This window comes from Triturus cristatus, chromosome 4_1, assembly GCF_964204655.1.
Source record: "Triturus cristatus chromosome 4_1, aTriCri1.1, whole genome shotgun sequence".
Taxonomy (NCBI): domain Eukaryota; kingdom Metazoa; phylum Chordata; class Amphibia; order Caudata; family Salamandridae; genus Triturus; species Triturus cristatus.
The window spans coordinates 796,304,430-796,324,244 of record NC_140585.1 but is presented as its reverse complement, the minus strand read 5'-3'; the positions used below and the strand labels follow the sequence as shown (position 1 = coordinate 796,324,244).

At 47.1% G+C, this 19,815-nt stretch overlaps 1 protein-coding gene across 4 annotated transcripts in view; it reads right to left on the bottom strand.

Moving 5' to 3' along the window:
* NR2C1 (nuclear receptor subfamily 2 group C member 1) overlaps positions 1-19,815 on the bottom strand; it is a 358,243-nt gene that overhangs the window by 283,353 nt on the left and 55,075 nt on the right. For all 4 annotated transcript variants that reach the window (XM_085653389.1, XM_085653391.1, XM_085653392.1 and 1 more), the window contains one exon: positions 14,597-14,824. In XM_085653389.1, coding sequence (XP_085509515.1) covers positions 14,597-14,824 — 228 coding nt within the window. The remainder of the gene's footprint in view (positions 1-14,596; positions 14,825-19,815) is intronic.

Sequence of the window (19,815 nt, the reverse complement as noted above, 5' to 3'; positions counted from 1 at the left end):
TTGCTTTGAGCAGAGCCACTGCTCATGGGAGTCCCACATGCTCAGAATAACAAGGCAGCCAGGTCCTCCGGGCTTTGTGAGGTTGCTGGCCACAGGAGATGCCGGGATTTAGCAGGTTCGAGGGTCGACAGGCCGGTAGGGCTGGGACCAAAGCAGTTGGTGTCTTACTCTTGTTCGCAGCTGCACGGCAGGTCTTCTTTCTTCTTGATCTTTTTTGCGGTTTCAAAATCTGGAATCTGAGGAAGGAAGGTTCAGGGTGCCCCTAAATACAAGATTTAGGGGCGTTACAGGTAGGTAAAAGGCAGGGACCAATAGGTCCCTGCCCTGGGGTGGGTCCACCCCCTATCCTGCCACTCTCCTGTGGGAGGGGGGCAGTAGCCTTGTCCTGTTTGGGCAGGGCTTCCCATCTTCAAGATGGCGAGAGCCCGGAGATGTGCTTCACCTCGCCTCCCCCACCTGAAGGGTGGGGTTGGCAGAGGCTGGCACACCCCCTTTCCTTCCTTGGGGTTTCCGGCCAGTCTTCCCGCCAGAGTGGGGGTCAGAACCGGTAGGGGCCAGTTGCTCAGTACAGCAAGTGGCCTGGAGAAGCTCACAAAGGCGGAATGCCTTTGAAGCTTCCCCTGCCCATCCTGGGGGAGGAGACTTCGCACCTCACCCAGGATGTGCATTGTTGCAGGCCCAGGAGAGCAGATGGCTCTCTAACCAGGAGTCAGGCAACATGTCTGCTGTGTGGCAGCCTAGGCAGCCCCTCAGACAAGACGTGGATTGTAGGTTAGTTTCAGGGGGCATCTCTAAGATGCCCTCTGTAGTGCATCTTACAGTAAATCCCACACTGGCATCAGTGTGGGTTTACTGTGCTGAGAAGTTTGATACCAAACTTCTCAGTCTTCAGTGTAGACATCATGGTGCTGTGGAGTTCATGTTGACGACCTCCCAGCACCATATACTCTTAATGGCAGCACTGCACTTACAGTGCCCAGGAATGGTCCTGGGTACTGCAGGGTCACTGGGCTCATGCACCTGTGCCCACACCACTGGCATAGGGCACCCAGCTAGAGGGGTGACTGAGGTATGCCAGGGCAGTGTGTGTTGTGGGCATGGCACACAGGGATGTGTGCCACGTCGACTCGGTTTTGTACCAAGGCACTTAGCCTGCAAAAAGAGTGTGAGAGTGTGTGAGTGCTGCTGCCCTTAGGGGCCTTCTCTGGTCACAAGGCCCTGGGTACCATTTACCAGGGGCTGACATGTGACCAGAGATGCCAATTGGGTTTTGGCGGTTAGGCAGGAAGGAACACAGGCCCTGGGCACCCGATTGGCAGGAGCCCAGGGCACAACAAGGAAAAGTGCATCAGTTATCAGGCAAAAAAGTGGGGGGGGGGATTACTGCAACAGAAACCCACTTTCTTACAGCTTTAAACACACCAACTACACGCCCACTGCTTTTCATTGGTTGCTTGGTTACTGATTCTATAGTTTTCGTTGGTGACTAGTGTAAAGATCTGGTAGCCTTATGCAAGCGCTCCCATGCGTGGTCAATCAAACTAATAGTCTCAACCAAGCAGCAGAATTACAACACCTGCACTTATCCTACATGTGTCAAAGCAGTTTGATGCTCGCGCTCACTTTCCATCCTGCACTGCTCAGCTACTTATGACATAAGCTGCCGCTTATACTGACAAGGAAAAGAAACCTTAGTTTGTGTTTTATGTATTTGCCCCCATTTACTGCAGCACAGGAGAACTTTTCTCCATGTCGACTTTGTCCGGCTAGGATTGCGCACCTGCTGCCAGGCACCAATTGCCAGCTTGAACCCATTAAACTCACTACCAAACATCAAAACTGTCTAATTTCTCCTGATGGCACCAACCAATTTGGATCTAGCCAACTACACCAGTGCTGCGGCAACACATTCCTAAATGGTGTATTTATTGCCCCGTGCTCATGTATTCTCAATCGCACACAAGGGGTCGGCAAAACTGCCACAACGACATGTTGAGCATGCCGAGCCAAAGGCTAATCCCACAGCAGTTTGCACAAGGGGCGAGTCTAGCCACATCTTCAGTCTCTCACGCATTGTATGCACATCGGAGTCCATGAGAGTGGTCATTGCAAAAAAGCTGCTGCTTGACTATCCTAGGCTGGCCACCGCCCCATGTTTTCCTAACACTTACTTCCACTCTTCACACTGCTCCGCTCCAAAATGTACTGTCCAGACTGCACCAGGCCAGTCTTTGAGCAAGTAAATTTCTGCTATCTATTCTCGTTTAGCTAACTGTTCTATAGTTAGGCCTGTGGTCTGAAAAATGCGCACATTGCTTGTAACACTTTTGCGCAAAACTGGTTTCCTTTTATGCATTGTCTGCTGGTTTTTAATTACTTTTAACGAAAATCAGCTAACCCTTCTGTCCACCTCTTCAGACCTGTTCAGCATGGGGCCTGTGTTCTGAGCTTTGTGCCTTGGGCTTACTGCTCTAACCCATCCACAAAGATCCACTGTGCTCTATTTGTTTTCTACTTATTAGGAAAGCAACACCAATATGAACCTTCTCCGTCGGTACTTAGCGTTGTTTTTATGATATCCCAATAGGTCTCGCCTTTGGGACCTTATAATTGTTTAGCCATGCAACAGTTGAGGTTATTGGACCAAGGATATTGTACTGCATAACTAAATACTTTTATGGTTCAAAAGGCAAGACCTATTGGCTATGCCAATGCTTGTCGTGATGGCTGTCAATTCCGGAAGGCCTAAAATTCTGAGGTTGTGCCGTTGGGAACGCGCCTCCAAGTCTTCATTCTTAGCCCGTATTACCTCAAGTACCTTCCCCATGCTCAGGATCTGTGTTCTAGATTCAGATTGTGAGTCCTGGGCGTCCGATAATCTGTTTGAGGGTGTCGAGGCGAGTTTCATGATTCTCCACCTTCCTCCTGACGGGACCGAGGCTGGAGGTTAGAGCATCGATATTACTATCAATAGTTTTGAGGCTAGAACATACTTCAAGTAGAATAGAGCGCATGTGATCTTCTGAGTTATCTAGAGGAACCGTCGGGCAACATCGCCGCCCCCTGTTCAGCGGACAATTCCGCAGTGCGCATTTGGCGTTTACTCTCAAAAGGGATCTTGGGCTGCTTAGGATCAGTCTTTCCCACGTTTTCAATGCGGTTGCACCCTGGGGTATAGATACGTTTAACAGTTTGTTCCGGCAGCTCCGCACTACAGGACGTCATGCACTGCCTCTGTCCTGTCCTGTAGTCTCACGGGTGGTTATCTAATGCAGTTATGACCAAAGCTCAGATTGTCTAGACTAGTCTATCCCGATGAACTGGCACCACAACCTCCAGCTTGATATAGCAGACAGTGCCTCCAACAGTATCGCAACCATTATTAGGGATATCGTCAAACGGGACATGGAGGCCCAAGATTCGCCAGCATGGAGTCGTGCCAGCGTGCAATTACATTCCATGGGGAACTGAAAACGTGATCGTCACCGGCACTTCAAAGAACAAAGCGCCGCAGGCAAGGTGGCGGCCCCCAACAGGAGAGCAAAGTCAGCACGCTAAACTGATGTTTTGTGGAGGCCCCGCAGATGGTGAGAGTCAGCCACTCGGTCCCAAGCACAGATGTAGGGTACCCCACCAAGGCCACGAAGCTGGGGGAATGAGAGCCCAGCTAGTCAGCGCAGCACCAAGCAGCCCCAGACCCGATAGCGAGGGGGAAGGCAGTCGCCGCACACAATGCCCCGCAGCGGACCAGCGCCACCCGCCCTAGTCAAAGCCGCCCTAGGTGGAGGGAGCAGCTAAGAGTTAGGACCCCAGACACGGACTCGCCAGCCCGTGCCACCACACCCAAGCCCCGCAAAGCAGAAATCGCACGCCGGGGTCTAGGCCCAACAGCGCAAGCCAGCACAGCCACAGGCCGAGAGACCAGCTCCGCCACACTCACCTCATTATCACACGGCGTCTCGCAGGTGGCACCGACGAACGCCGTCCCTCGGAAAGCCAGGTCACAGAGCAATCTGCCTCCGGGTGCAGCACAGGAATTCCACACGGACACCCAGGGACGATCGCCAGTCGCCAATACTCTCCTCAGACAATTGCACAGCGTGCACTCGGGCCAGCAACCCGCTCCGCCGCAGCGCACGTCAGCTTAGCCTTGCGGCCACACTTAGAGGTATTTCCCGGCACCAGCAGCAGTAGCGGCACAATGCCCCAAGTATCTCGGGCCCAAATTACGCTGCAGTCGCACCCAGCATGGCGGCCATTTTCCGTCACGTCTGCAGTCTCGGCATCGCATCATCAATTATGAAGGGTTCTCGCTGTCCCATCGGTCTTAAATCGCAGCCCTGTAATCAGTAGGGGACCGGCCTGCATCGCCGGAGTTTCCAACCTTCTGGAGTTAGGTTGGAAGATGGTATTTACAGTATGGTCGAGCCTGGCCTGCAGAGTGCCTTCAACAGGCGGCCACCCTGCAGCGCGTCGTAGCCACGGCCCCAGGTTCACTACAGAAGCATTACAAGCCCCATGCAACGAGATGTCCTTGCAAACTAAGGATCCACTTAAAGTACTCTCGTAGTCTGAACCACTGAGAAATACTTCAGTTCCCTTATTTTGACACTAAAACGTAAGGAAGTTCACAAGATTTGTATACAAACCCTTTTCCTAACACTTCATATCTGCCCACTTGGAGATGTTGTAGACAATATTGAAAATGAAATGTCAAAATTGGCAGTGTAACATGTCCCTGGAATATCCAATCCGCAGATGTAACTTCAGCAACAGTGAAAGGTACCTTCTCTTCCTTTTCTATGTGTAACATAGTACATTTAGCATTCTTGCGTGCCATAAGTATCTGTTGTTCTGTAAGATTGTATGGGGGAAAACAGATTTGTGATGTTGATATGTTGCTATGGCACATGGCCAGAACATAGTGTTTGTAATGTCCAGCTCAACATCAGAACAGACTTAAGTTGTGACTGCCCATGTTGCACAAAGTATATTGCTGAGGATACTATGTTTCCCAAAGAGTATATCCTAGTTGATAAGGTGGTCATACCTTTGTCAACCACTGCAAGAGTTTGTTCTAAATTAGCCCTAACAATTTCGCGCAATCTTTCAGCAGCCTCCTGCTGAGAGACCTTCCTTATTTTGTGGTATCTGGCATAAAGCACTTTTGACTGGGTTTTCTGGAACCTAACAAAAAATCCCGGAGTTCCAGGTCATCTGGCAAAAGGGACAAGTGTTGTTTCACCGGAGACAGTGTTGAGGTTTTTAGCCCGTCAAGGCACAACTTATCAACACTATAAGTTGTCACCACCCAGAGTGTTACTGCACGTACCGCATATCAGGCCTATTTGTTTTAAAACCTCAAGTGCTATCAAAGAAGCGTGCCTGACATCGGTTCGTGTCTAGTGGCCAAACTAACCATCAATTCCAGTTGGGGTCAGAGGAACTGTATGTGCCATTACGCAGCATGGTGTCTAATGCAGCCTCACTGTAGTGTGTAAATCAATTCCAGTTTTCAAAACGTGGGAATTCGTACTCTGTTCAACTTTTTCATCTTGACCAGTCCAAGACATGTTTGTTGCACAGTTTGGAAAAATATTTGTTGTGGTATCAGGCACGTTCTAAACAAAGCCTCAGGTCTATGATCCTGCCAGTCTTTTGTCCCCCAAATAGACTTTACATCTATAGTGTCCCTCCAAAATTCAAAACCCTGTACAGACAGCTGGGAAAGAAAAGAAGCAGAATATATCAGCTTGGCGTTAGTTAGCATATTTTTATTTGCAGGTGATGGTGCAAGCCTATAAAAATATGAGGCAGGATGTATAGCAGACACGAATGTAATCGCTCAGGTATACTAGACTCGAGCAATTGAGGGACTCCTTTGTGCTTGGTTAGTATTGGCGTTTCTGAGCCGGGAGGGGGCTTCTCCTATCTATCTTGCCATACCGAGTCCTCCTGTTGTTTTCGTATTTGACGGCTAAGTGGTGGGCTGTATCTTTTATAACTTCACTGAAGTGGACCAACGATGTATACACTGTATTCTTGCCGGACTACTACTGCCTATTGCCTGGTGTTTGTTAATATTTTCTCTTTGTCTACAAACTTAATAAAAGATTTAAATAAAAATATGATGCAGGGTCAGTAGTATTGCAACCAGTGAAATGAGCAAACCTCTGTGCAAATGTTTTTCGCAATACCCTGTGGTGGTGTAGGGCAATGTACCATTGACTACAAATGTGAACAGCACATGGAATACTTGCTTTATGCAGAAATGAGGACCATAATGTTGAAAACAAACAAGTCCTCATAATTAGATGTACCATCATACAATTCATTAGAAGAAAACACAATTGAAGGCTCTAGAAATTCTAGCAGTTCATGCACTGAATCGATGTCCCAATCATCAAACAGTACTAGGGAACATCATTCAAAGAAATTCTGAACAAATATGGAATTCGTAAAAGCTCAGTGGGGCCATGCACATCATATGGTACCCTTGCCTAAACAATCCCATAAAGAACTGGAACAACTGCAATGTTCGCCAGGAAAAGGTCCCTTCAGTCTCGGTGTGATGACGAATGTGGTTTAAGAACCAGGTTCACCAGTTGCACTGCAGAGTGTTCTGGGAGAAAATGTCCATTCAGGAGCAGAAAAAAGACAGTCACAAAGTCAATCCAAAGCACTAGTAAAAGTATTGCAATTGTAATCCAAAGAAGTATCCACAGAGAAACAAAATATGTCCTTTTCAGCCAAAGATAGAAAACACGCACTTTCAGGAAGAGGTGATGCTGGTGGCTGTGGATCAGTTGAAACCAATGAGAATTCATCAAAGTCTATGAAGTAGCCAGAGGCGGTCTGAACTATTTTTGGCAGCTCTGCAGCTTTTGTAGAACTGGGAGATGACGCGATCTGAGGTACTTTGATGTCGACCATGTTCTTATTCGAGGTTCTGTACTAGTTGTATAAAGTTGGCTCTGTATATACTAAATCAAAATGAAGTAGTGTGCACAGAGTCCAGTGGATCCTCAGAGACTTTACAAAGGCTCAAGTAGACAATACTAATGCTCTCTTTTGCTGTAGTGTGGGCGAGCAGTGAGGCTTATCAGAGGGCAGTGCTAAGCATTTGTTGTACACAAAGGCAAGAAATGGTTACACATACTCAGCGACTAAATCCGAGACGAATGGTTTGTAAAAGTAATACTTTTAGTTTAATTATTTTTGCATATAAAGAGGTTTTGCAATATCAAGCATTTTCAAAGTAAAAATTCGACAGCAATTTTCAGTAATACAACGTTACCCTATGGAAAGAGACCCAATCAGCAATATGTAGGTGAGTAAACTATTTACAATATTGAGCTTCTGGATAAAGAATCAGTACCAGGCAAAGTTCAGGTAAGTGGCAAAACTGCACCACCAGCAGCAGCACTGGGGTGGCCGGGTGCAGAGGTCAAACTAGGGCCAAATCATTAGACGTCTTTTAGGCTCGACTACACAGCGTCTTCATCCTTCTTCTTCTTGGGTCACAGGAATCTGAGGATCAAGATTCAGGGGTACCCCGTAAACACTGAATTTATGGGCGTTACAGGCACTGCCAGGTAGTAGTCAATGGGCTACGTACATTTAGGGTGACTACACCCTTTGTATGCCCCCTCCCTGGGGAGGGGGTATTCCCTGATAAGATTAGTTTAATCCTTCCATCCAACATGGAGGATTTTCTAAGGAGGGGGTCACTTCAGCTCAGGACACCTTAGTGGTGATTCTGGCTGATGGGAGACACACCTCTCCCGATTACTAATTTTCCTGCCAACTTTGCCGCCAAAATCGGGGCATGGTCAAAGGAGCGGGCCTCTCAACTAGATCTGGTCAGCATAACAAATGGCAAAAAGCTTAAAGGCTCACCGCCCTTGAATAAGATTTCTGCTTGGGGGTAGGTGAGAAGCACCCCCACCCAAAGTAGGCTTAGTTTCTGACCCACTAGAACTTAAGGGTCTCACCTCAAGGGGTAAAAAACATGTCTAGAAGCGGCAAGCTGGTGCAGACCAGTCAGCTGCACACCGGAGAGTTGGCCGTTTTTAATGGGGCATCTCAAAGACCCAACACTAGCGTCCAGGCTGAGTGGCTGCTCACCAGCTGCCACCACCAGACATGTTTCTGGACCTCTGGGTCGAGAGCCTGCTGCTCTCAGGGGCCTGAAACAATGCACATCCTGGGACGAGGTGCCATGCCTCCTCCCCCAGGATGGGCAGGGTCCCCGAAGGGGAAGCTTCAAAGGCTAGCCATCTTTGTGAGCTTCCCCAGGCCTTTCGTTGCTTCCAGCAACTGGTCCCCACCGGTTCTGTGCCCCACTTTGGGCGGGAGAACCGGTAGGAAAACCAAGTGAGGAAGAGAGGTATGCCCACCTTTGCCAACCCCACACCTCATGTGGGGGAGGCGAGGTGAAGCACAACTGTCAGTCCCCACCATCTTGCAGATAGGGGGTCACAGCCAACCAGAGTGAGGCATATGCCTCCCTCCCACTGGAGGGTGGCATAATAGGGAGTGTACCCACCCCAAGGAAGGGACCCATTGGTCCCAACCTTTACTTACCTGTAACGCCCTAAATCTAGTATTATGGGGCACCCCCGAACCTTGCCTCCTCAGACAAGAAATGACCAAGAAGAAGGACCCAACAGCCGTGCTGAAGCTAAGAAGAGGACAACACCCCCTGACTTGGCCCCAGCACCTACTGGCCTGTTCCACCTCGTACCTGCAGAAGCGAAACTCCGGTGTGTCCTGCAGCCAGCAACCTCAAAAACCCCGAGGACCTGCTCTGCTTTCCAAAGAAAAGACTTTGTCTCCCGTGAACACCGGCCAAATCAGTGAGTCTGCACCACTCTGCACCAGTCGCCCACGGTTCGATTTCGAGTGGCCCAACACCACGAGGAGGTCTCCCCGGCGATTCTGACCTGAGATCTGGTGATCTCGGACCTGCTTCGAATCCCCCAGCAAAGCCTTCAGCCTCTTTCTGAAGGATCCCCGCGACTGGAGAGAAACCAGACGCCTAAAGACACCTCTGCACCCAAAGCCCCACGGCCTTGGGTGGCCCAACCGACTGTGTCCCAGCATCCAAAGGCGTCCCAACTTACCTCTCCAACCGGTGGTCACCTCCAGAAGATCTTTGTCCCCAAGCCAGCAGTCTTTGTTGAACTGGAGAATCCCCATTGAAACTAACAGGGCACCCAACGCCAAAACAGCACCCTGCATGCAGCCACCCCTGGGCCGATGCAGGTGTACTTTGGGTGCTGAAACTGATCCCCCTTTGCCCTGAGCTAAACCCCATGAGCTTTGCTCCCACAACCTTGTGGCTTGCTCGTGAGCAGCCACCAACCGGAGGCCCCCTATGCCCCATTGGATAGCACTGGGCCTCAGCACTCTGCACCTGGCTGCCCTAGGGCCGCTGAGGGTGTAACAAGAGTGCATCCTCGACCCTCGGGGAAACCCTTGTTCTAAACCTAGAAACTCAACCCCAAAGACCAATTACTCACCCGGTAAACGATAACTCCATTTCTCTCCATAAGAATTCATTGACTATTTTTCTCGGAAAAATGTTCCAAGGGTGGAGTTGATTTGTATGGAAACATGAAAAATAACAATTGTGCAAAACTGATTTTAATTACCTTTTCTCTAGGAAATGTCCCAGTGTGATATCTAGGCATATCACACCGAGTAGAAAAGGTAACTTAAAAAGTAATCTAAAAAGTAACTAAAAAGTAATCTGTACAGTAATTTCAATACCTTGACTTACCTATGTTTCAAACAACTGCATTTGAACTTGCATTTACTTGTAAACTGCATAATATTTTGCAAAGCATTTATTTCACTTACATGTGCCAGGCTTGGCCTGGCTTTAGAAATAAAATAACTTAATATTTTTATACAAACTAAATTGTTCTGAGTTCAGTTTTTGAGTGCGTGACATCATTTGCTGATTGAGTGTGTACAACGAATGCTTAACACTACCCTCTGATTAAGCATTACTGCTCGCCCACACTACCACAAATAGAGAGTACGGTGCTATATACTTTTACCTCTGCCTACCTTTGGGGTTCCACTGGACTCTGTGCACACTATACCTCATATTGGTATAGTATATACAGAGCCAGCTTCCTACACAGTGTGCATGTGTTAGGTGAGGGGCCTCTCAGAGGGGAACAATACATGCTGCAGCCATTAGAGACCCTCTCTTGTCACAAGGCCCTTGGTACCACTGGTACCGTTTACAAGGGACTTATATGTGATCCAGAGGTGTACCAATTGTTGCAACAATGATACAGTTTGGGGAAAGAACACAGGCACAGGGAACCTGATTAGCTGGAACTCAGTGCACACTCAATCAAAGATGCATCATAGTTGGGCAAAATGTGGAGGGAGTGGCGGGGGTACTTTCCTACACTAGTTGACTGTGCAGTTGTTGTAATTGTAACAGGAACAAGACCGTTGGAGAGGGGAGACTCCTTCCTGTACGGTAGCGAGAAGAGGCAGGTAGCCACCCAGGAGCCAAAGTGGCTTCCTGTTGAAAATTAGCCACATAGTGTGGTTTGATCAGATCAATGGAGACAAATCTTTTGTCTTTGTGACCGGCAAGTGGCGGAAGTAGTATATGTTCTGGTACCTTCAACAGTCAGGATGGGTACAGGCACTCTGCTCTAGAGGATTGCCCAAACTCTTTTTTGTCCACAATTATTTCCCTGACCAGATCCCCAACCTTCGGGATACAGCCAGGCCTCGCCGGGACTACCTTCACTTCTCTAGTGGCAGTGCGTTTTACTTGGACGTTGCTTTGTTTGGCCTGGAAAGTTGTTCAGTTCCTGTAAAACAGGCGAACGTTCATTGATGTCAAATGGTGTTTTTGCTGCCACTGTGCCGGGATTGTCAAGGTATGAGACCCACATCTTTACCCCAAACAGAATTTCATAGGGAGTTCGACTTCCCTGGGAGTTTCTCTGCATGTATTTAGTGCCCTCTGGACCCCCATCAAGGTGATGGACCCAAATGCGACTTGAGCCTAGTACCCTTGCTGTTAAAGACTGCTAAGTCACAGTTTTTCGTCTCCACAACCGCATTTCCCTCGGGATGGTATAGAGATGAGAAATGCAGGGTCACACTTAAAACTTCCCATGGCCTCTGTGAGTCCTAGAGCTAACCGCCAGATCCTGTCTGGAATCTAATGTGCCAACTGCCCAAGTCCCGATAAATACTCTCAGATTCTTTAACAGTTTGGACATCAGCCAACCGCTGTGCCCATACCCATACAAATCGAGAGCAGGAATCCACAGCTACCAAGAGGTACTTCTACACCTATTTTATGACAGAGGGCCACAATGGTCCAGATAGACACAAGCCACTGGCTTGTTTGAAATCAGTAGAGCTGTCTGGAGTGAACGAGCTACAGTGGAACCCTTCATCTGCTGGCAGGTATCGCATTTAAGGACAAAGTCCTTGGTCTATTTATAAAGACCTGGCCACCAATAGCGCTGCTGCAATAATGACATTGTGGCAGCCACCCCTGCATGTGCAGAGGCCAAACCCTTGTATGCAGCTAGTAATAACCCCAATCTGCGATCAGTGCTTGGTATTACTCTATCCCCCACAGCAGGAATGTGAGCATATGGTATGGTCTGTGCATCAAACTTGTAGGAGTACTAGAGTGGAAAGCCTTTAGGCAGGCAAGTGCTGTCGCGTTTAGTGTTGACAGCCACCATGATGTCAAGGTCTATCCTCGTGCTAGAACGAGTAAGTGCAGCAACCGCAGCAGTGCAAACTGTTGCTTTTGTGACTTCATCAGACGTTGAATTCTCTACAACGTGAACGCCAACACGTTGATGACTCAATGTATGGATTATAGGAGTCTGTGGCAAGCAATCTTTCAGCTTTGCTACCTGTTACCAAAGCAACTTGTGCTTTATTGTGCAACCCTTTCAATCTCTGAATCAACTCTGGCTCCAATAGTGTAAGCATTCATTATAGGACTGGACATAGTAATATGAATGACACACTAAGCGTGGGGAATCCGGGACCGCATTTCCTAGTGCCAGAATTAGAGCCTTTAGTTCTGCCAGCTGTGCATGCAGTCACCAAGTGACTGTGTGTAGGTTTTCTCAGGATGGAATTTTCCATCGTGGGTATGGTAGGGTGTTGGGTGAGGAAGTCTGGGACCTCTCCCTGGAGCAGGACGGTGGTGGTGGTGGTGGTGGTGGTGGGCAATCGTCCTATTACAGGAGCCCTTGTTCTGAGCTTGGACCAGGTCCCGAGTAGGACTTCCGCGAGGACTTCACTGAAGTTGAGTAGCGGTTCTGGTAGGGGAATCCCGGCTGCAGCACCTCCGACAAAAAGTTTGGTATGACTGCCACTAAGGGTAGACAGAGGTCAAGGACCTCAGTCGCCCTCACCTCCGCACCTCCTCCATAGCAACAGTAGCAAAAGAAAGCATGCCAGTGTCTGGAGAAGTGCCCAGTCCACTGGCTTTGACCCACATCCTCACACCAGTCCATGTTTGTTTTATCATAAGGCTGGTATTCTACAGGGTCCAGCGATTCCTCCCATTCCTAACCGAGTCCCAGCCCATAAGGATAGGGCTCAAACTCCAGCCTGTACAGCCAGGCTTCAGTAGTCGCAGGCATCGGGCGACACCCTTCCAGCTAAGTGTCTGAGATGGGGATGGTGCAGCCAGTGGGCGCCTGGAGTGTCAGCCTCGGGACCTGCAGGGGCCGGTTGGGATGGTACGACCAGTGCCCATCGGATTCATCTGTGGATCCCGAAGCCTGACTGGCACCGGGGCTGAGAGAGGCGTGGATCCAGCAGGGCCCTCCTCCGAACCCACGGGTCCCAAAGGTACGCCAGAGGGAACGGGCTGCCCAAATATAAGGTGCATAGCCTCATAAAAATTTGCGTAATTGGGCTGGGGTCGATCCAGCTCCCAGAAACTCAGGGAAGCGCGTAGCTGGACCAGGCTCAACCGTGGAGCCAGGCCTCGAGTGGTGTTGCTCCCCATCTCATTGGCCAACAGACGAGGCGAAGTCAAAGCACGCTTCAACAACTTCTTTTAGGTGGACCGAGACTTATCTGAATGGCTTGACTACATGGAATGTGACGACGAACTAAAGCTTCGCGACCGCTCCCTTCATCTCAACCAGTTCCTCGATTGTCGCGCAATCGCACATCGAGCCGCAAGGAGCACGAGCGATCGCTGCCTCAAGGTCTTCAGATGCATGGGGTGGCATTTGGGACAGCCATCGGGTCATGGTCTCATTCGAGGCACCAAAGCAAACAAGGTACAGGTCCGCCCCGCACCATCTGCCGGTGACAGGTGTCGGAGGGCTTGAAGCTAGCCGTTTTCTATGACATTCCTGCCAAACTAGGAAGTAAGACCTCAAAAAGACTTCAACATAATGTTGAAAAAAGCTTAGTCAAAAGAGGACTTTGTGTAGCTCTTCCTGGATCTGTGCTGACTGGTGCTGAAAGAAAAGAAGTGATGTCAGCACGCCTGGGTGGCGCCTATTTAGGCACCGTGAACATCACTTCTGGTGCAGACTACGCCACGCGGGTCCGAACAATGCCACCTACCAGCACACAGGGGTACTGCACAAAAAAACGTTTCCGGATCCAGTCTGACACCTGCAGATAGTTCTAAGGTAAGGAAGTCGCAGATAGAGGTCTCCATCAGATGGAGTATTATGAAGGTAAGTAACTTGTTCACCCGAGGAATTTTAAGCTTCTTCTTTCCGTTAGATTGAAAATGGAGCAATACAAATGATCTCCCACCAATCCAACAGAATTTTTTTTCCTTGTTCTCAAGTGAGAGTTGACCGGGAGTTCGGGGGCAGTTCTCTGTTGGACAGGGCCCAATCTCTATTTATCTCACTCACTATGCCAATAAATCCCTACCCCACTAAAATCTCTCCCTGGAAAATATATTGCTCTGGCAAGGATGGAACGGTTATTTGCAACGCTCCCCTAACTTCTCTGCTTTATGTTAGTTATACAACTTTTGCACATATTGGTAGTGTTTTTTTTTTTCTTCGAGAAAAAAAAAAATCTATAAAAAAAAAAAAAAGGTGTATAGCAGAAGCCTACCTACAAAGCAATAGCTCACTGGAGAGTGGAGAAATACACATAAGGACCATTAGGCATGGTGATGGTAAACAAAGAAAGATGCAGAAGGCATAGATAGGGTGAAGATTGGTGACAGGATTTGGACATGGAGCCTTGCAACACTAATAGAACATTGGCAGGAGCAGAGGGATTTATTCAGTCCATGATAAGCAATAGTTTGACGATAAAAACTTCAAGACAAATTATTATACAAAAATGCACATATTCTCCTCAGCAGTAAGAACTATGTGGAGTTTCAAATTACATGTAAGCGCCAACTAAAATAGAGGTCTAACAGTGCTCAGTGTATCATTTATTTTTTGCTCCACTGCTATCTTACGCCACGGGTCACTGTACAAATCAATGTACATTTCAAGAAACAAGTAACAACAAATCTGCAAGCCAACCAAGGAAAAGTATCACATGAATTTAAACTATTTATAATAATGCCTTTCTCCTAACTTACTTGGAAGTGTTGTGTGTTACCATCAGCTCCTGCAAAAAAAAGCTGGTTGATACCGCTGCTATCTGGAGATAAGTACACTTTGCCTTGACTGGAGTCTTGTCTGGCGATGATCACTTTGCTAGAGGAGGAGCCATCAGAGTTGGTCAATATATATTGTTTCCCTGCTGCACCCTGATCAAGCGATGTCACAATCTGAATCTTCTGGCCCGTCTGTTGATCTGTAACAATCTGACAATATAATTTGAATTTTTAATCTTAGATCTTCATACTACTAAATATGCTAACATTTCAATTAAAAAAACGTTCATGAACTTCATAAACAAGTGCACAATGATCTAAAAGACATCCACTGCAACTGCTAAGAGGACAATGGGAAAAAAGTGTTATTGTATAAATTCATGTACTCAAAATTAAAACGCCTAGCTCTCAAAATCCCAAATTCTTACAGCCCCGAATCAACTTCAAGTGGCAAGTATTTCTTCGGACTATTTTCATTTCCACCTCCTTCACGGTTTATCCACTGCATACTAATGCTCTGTTTCGAAATTAGTTTTACGGAGCTAATGGATTAAATCATGCTTAGTGAAAGAATAGATCCTCCTAAATTGATAAAGCAGGATTCCAAGCATCCCAAAGATATAAATAACAGAGTCAAGTTCTTTGGTCAGCAGTAAATCCTATAATTCACTTCTAAACATAATCACTACAAGTGAATGAAAAGTCACAATGTGAAAACGACTGAACTATAACGACCAGGGTGCACTGATGCCATCCACAGTGGGCAACATTGGAAAAATCTCTGGGTAAAGCGCCTTCATGCAAGTGCTGGAAAACCTCCACATGATTAACTTGACTTTGAACAAAGTCATGGTTATCAGAATCATTTTTAACGATCAACCATTTTCAAACACAAATGACAGTATGTGCATCACAATCTTTATAACTATTGTACATTTGTTTTTATGAGAATAATAATGCCCTGGTACTGTTATATTCCCGGTTTAGGATTATGTAGCAAAGCAGCTATTCTTACATTGTCCTCACAATAACATTTGAGCTGTGAACTTTTGCACATATTTGCATGCAGGACAATGTTAAATTACATCTAGCTTGGCACAACATTATCGCAATGCCCTGAACATCATGTACAAGCTATCTTTTCCCTATATGTACAAATGTCATCTCTATCTTCATCCACGGGGTGACAGAGCTATCTACATATCTATAACATCACTAATCTATATGCACACCGCAAGGCTGCTTTCTATTATAAAAGATGAGCATCCCGATTGATTGGTAGAGGAGGCACTTAAGTGGACACAGAAGGTCCCTGCATGCTGAGACTTCACCACTCAGTGGTCTGACATCACGGGAGGAGTGCCCAGTTCGTAACCAAGACAGGGTCCTTTATTTTCTCCCATCGAGTAATGGGGTTGGATCATCCTTTGGGGGGGATTCTAAGCTCTACACCTACTAGGTACACTTAGATTAGGGTTCGCATCATAAGAGTAAACTCTATTACTGCCTTGTTTTATATGCCTGCATATATACAGTGTACACCATGGTAGAACTATATCTACTATTTGAGCTTTTGGTGCTTGTAATCCAGTTTATCTGCTTCTGTCTATTAATCATAAAATGCACACGTATTTTATACAATAATTACATGGGTTCAATAAACTTACTGAAAACGCCCCATGCATTCTCTGTATACTTTTTGAGAAAATGTGAGGACCAGTGACTGTGCGAAAGGTTCTGTACTGTATAACCTGATCCCTGAGTGGTCATGTTCAGTGGTTGCCAGAAACCATTTGCTCCCTGATGAGGGTAGAGGGGCTTACAGGGGCACTGTGAGCTAGCTGGTCTATCGGCCGACATATCCTGCGCGGAGTGTCTGGAATTGGTCTAGACACCAAGCCCCTAGAGTATGCTGTCTAACAAATTCGTAGATCCTATGGATTAGTAGGAACTACACAACAGTGCAAGGCACTGTTCCGACTAAATTATGCTGCGCCATACAGGATTCACACACTACGAGAACTGCTGGGAACAGGGAGGTTCCTCTAATATCAGCACACTCTTAAGTAGGCCAGTCAAAGTTTAGACAGCTTGGTGGTATAAACGTGCAATCAGAACAGGATCCTTTCAACCATGGATCTCACCAGATACAAGTCAAGCACAAATCAAAACAACTTGTGTCTCCTGGTATACAGCACTTTATATAAATTGTGTTTTAATCCATTAAACATTGAGTTATGACGCCAAATTTGTCAAGAAATATACTCCTGGAGCATAGGTCGAACATTGCTCTTTATTTGGTTCAAATCAGTTTATTTTAATGGTAGGACGATACGCAATAGGGTTAACCCCATTTCCCCAATACATTTTGGGGTATGCGCTGCTTAGGTACAATACAAGTCAAAGCTAACATTCACACTGCAGGACGTTTTGTGTAAAGTGGAGCGCTATATGTAAGAGAATGTTCAGTAGAAATTACAACATGGCACCACAAGGGGGGATTTACCTTTCAGCTCTCAGTGTTACATTTCAGACGGCAAGATCTCTTGTACAGAATAACAAGAGGGCAGAAAGGGAGACAGAGACACAGAAGTAAAACGCAGAGGAACATAAGAAAGCAAACCAATGGTAAGCAATGACTTTAAGACCACTGTACGTTTTCGGTTTGGTCCATAAGAAGGTTTCATTTACAGATAGCTAAACGTGGTTTGATAGACACAACCTAAAAGGTAAGTCCTTAGCTGAAATTTGAGCACTGTCCACCCTGGGACCAATGATGCTGCAGTTGCCAAGGCAGCATGAGCTGTTTCCTCTTACTTCCTGGTGCTGCATTCTGGGATCTGTGAAATTGGGGCATCTTTGGCAAGCAAACTTGGAGTTACTAACCTCTGTGGCCCCAGACAATACCAGGGGATTAAATCCCCCCATCAGCCCACGTGTCAGGAGGCGAACTTGCACACCGGTGCTGAGGGGGTAGGGTCTCTTCCAGCAGCAAAAAAAAAGCACCTCTGCACTCTCTCTGCGGGCATCTTTAGCAAGCGAACTTGAGGTCACTAACCTCTGTAGATCTGGACAGGACCAGGGGACTCGCTGCCCCACCAGCCCACACGTCAGGAGGCATGTTTGCACCCCAGTGGTGAGGGGGCAGGGCCTCTTCCAGCAACGCTAAAAGTGACTCTGCACTCCCGCTCCGCGGGTCGCGCCCAGACCAAGGACAGGCCTTTCCTGTGCCTAGAGCCCAGAGGAGGCTGGGCTGGGCCCCTTCCAACACCTGGGCAAGGTACTGTATGCACACCTGCTCTGTGATAGGAACATTTTTCTTTCGTAAATTTTAAAAAGGTCATGCATATTTGGCAGGTGGCATGGCCTTAGCCTGGGTTGCATGCTGAGATAGGGAAAAGGAAGGCAGCAGAGGCAATAAACCGGTTACCAACTGCAAGAAAGGCCCTAGCTCAGCTGGAGCACACTGTAATAAACAGAATTGTTGGCCTGCTTGTTGAAGTTGAGGACATTTTAAAATCATCGGATGATTCTTCATTACCCACTGAGCGGAAACCCCCAATACAGCACAGCCCAGAGGAAAAAAAAAACTAAGAAAAGAATCCCAGGCATGTTTACTCGGAAAAAGCCTTTGACGCCCCGCCCCAACCCTATATATGATCTCATTTGATCTCCATCTTGTCTTGTAGCACTGCTAAGCAGGACACTGAAGAGAAAGCCGTGACTTTAGTTAGCTCAGATATTATTTGCAGAAATAAATTTGCTGCTCGTAGCTTGCAGGGGGGGGAGGAGTGTCAGCAACTGATTGTGTTCCGCAGGTTAACACAACCTTATGTAGTCCTAAGGCTTGGTTTGGCGATAAGGGGGCATAGCCACTCCGCTTCTATCCTACAAGCCAGAACCAGAACTTTCTATACCAGGTCCCTAAGGTCACTTAGAGGGGATGGAAAGATCAAGACTTTTAACATCAAAAACTCCGTCAGGTCTGCAAGCCGTAAGGGACAAGGTTTTGTGTTTCTGCAGGGACAGGGGTCTGTAATTGAATGTTATCAAGATAAAATTCATGGCTTTTAACCCATACAGCAAGTCTAGGAATTTGTCTATCTGGGGTCTGCCCAGCAAATAAACTTAGTTGGGTGTCACAGATTAACAGGAGTACTCTGAAATTTCAGCAGGAGGCTTGTGCTATGAACAAGTTGTGGAAGACGACCCAGGCCAGTCCTTTGATACCAGCAATGGAGATCTAGAATATAAACGTTAAAGGTGCAGCCAAGTATTGGTCATAGCTAAGGGGGCATGCGAGAACTGAATTTCTTGTCAAAGCCAAAAATAACTTAATTAGGAATCACCTAAATCTCCTGCAGAGCGTCCCAGTCTTACCCAGCTCCTTGACATGGGCATTTTTCTGATCAGTTTTACCTTGCTGTCCAGACCTAGCTTCATTGGCGCAGGCTGTGGTCCATCGAGGAGTTGGAAACATACAGCCAGTAGCTCCTCATCCAAAAGGGGTGGGAGAAGAGACCATGTTGTAGGAGATAGATCTGCCAGATGTGTGGGAGAACCTGGTCCTATGTAAGCAAATTTCACGCCCACAAATAAAGGAGAGTTGTATAGACTACCTCTGGGAGCGAGAGATGAAAAGTATTAAGCCTGGTAGCTGGACGGACCTTTTTAGATTGAAAACCTGCATAGGAGTCGTTCTTTGAAGTCCTCCCAGGGGGCCAGGTTAAACAACTATTTCTGACTTGGAGATATGGTGTACTACTGGTTAACAGTTTTACAGCAAACTGGGCAGCTGAAAAAGCCTATAATGAAAGATGCCCCTCATGTAATCAGGAAAAAGAGACTACATCATTTTGCCTTTTTTTGTAATGCATATTCTCTTCCTTGGGGGAAATGGCTTAAGCCAATATGCAAGCTTCTAGGCTTTAGGCAGTATTCCACCGCAGAGTTTTGCGCACCAACACGAAAGAAGCAAATTTTATTGCGGTATCTAAATATATTTATGCAGCATGGCTCATATGGCTTCAAAGTTAACATTTAAGAGGAGAGCTTTAGATGTAGGTATTCTCCAATGACAGGCGGTCCACATTTCAGCGGGTTATGATCGTTAGAGCACTTTGGAACCCTCTTTAAGAAGTCATCATTTAATCTCCACTAAGGTCTCACATTTTTCGTTCAAAAAGGTTGTCAATCTTACT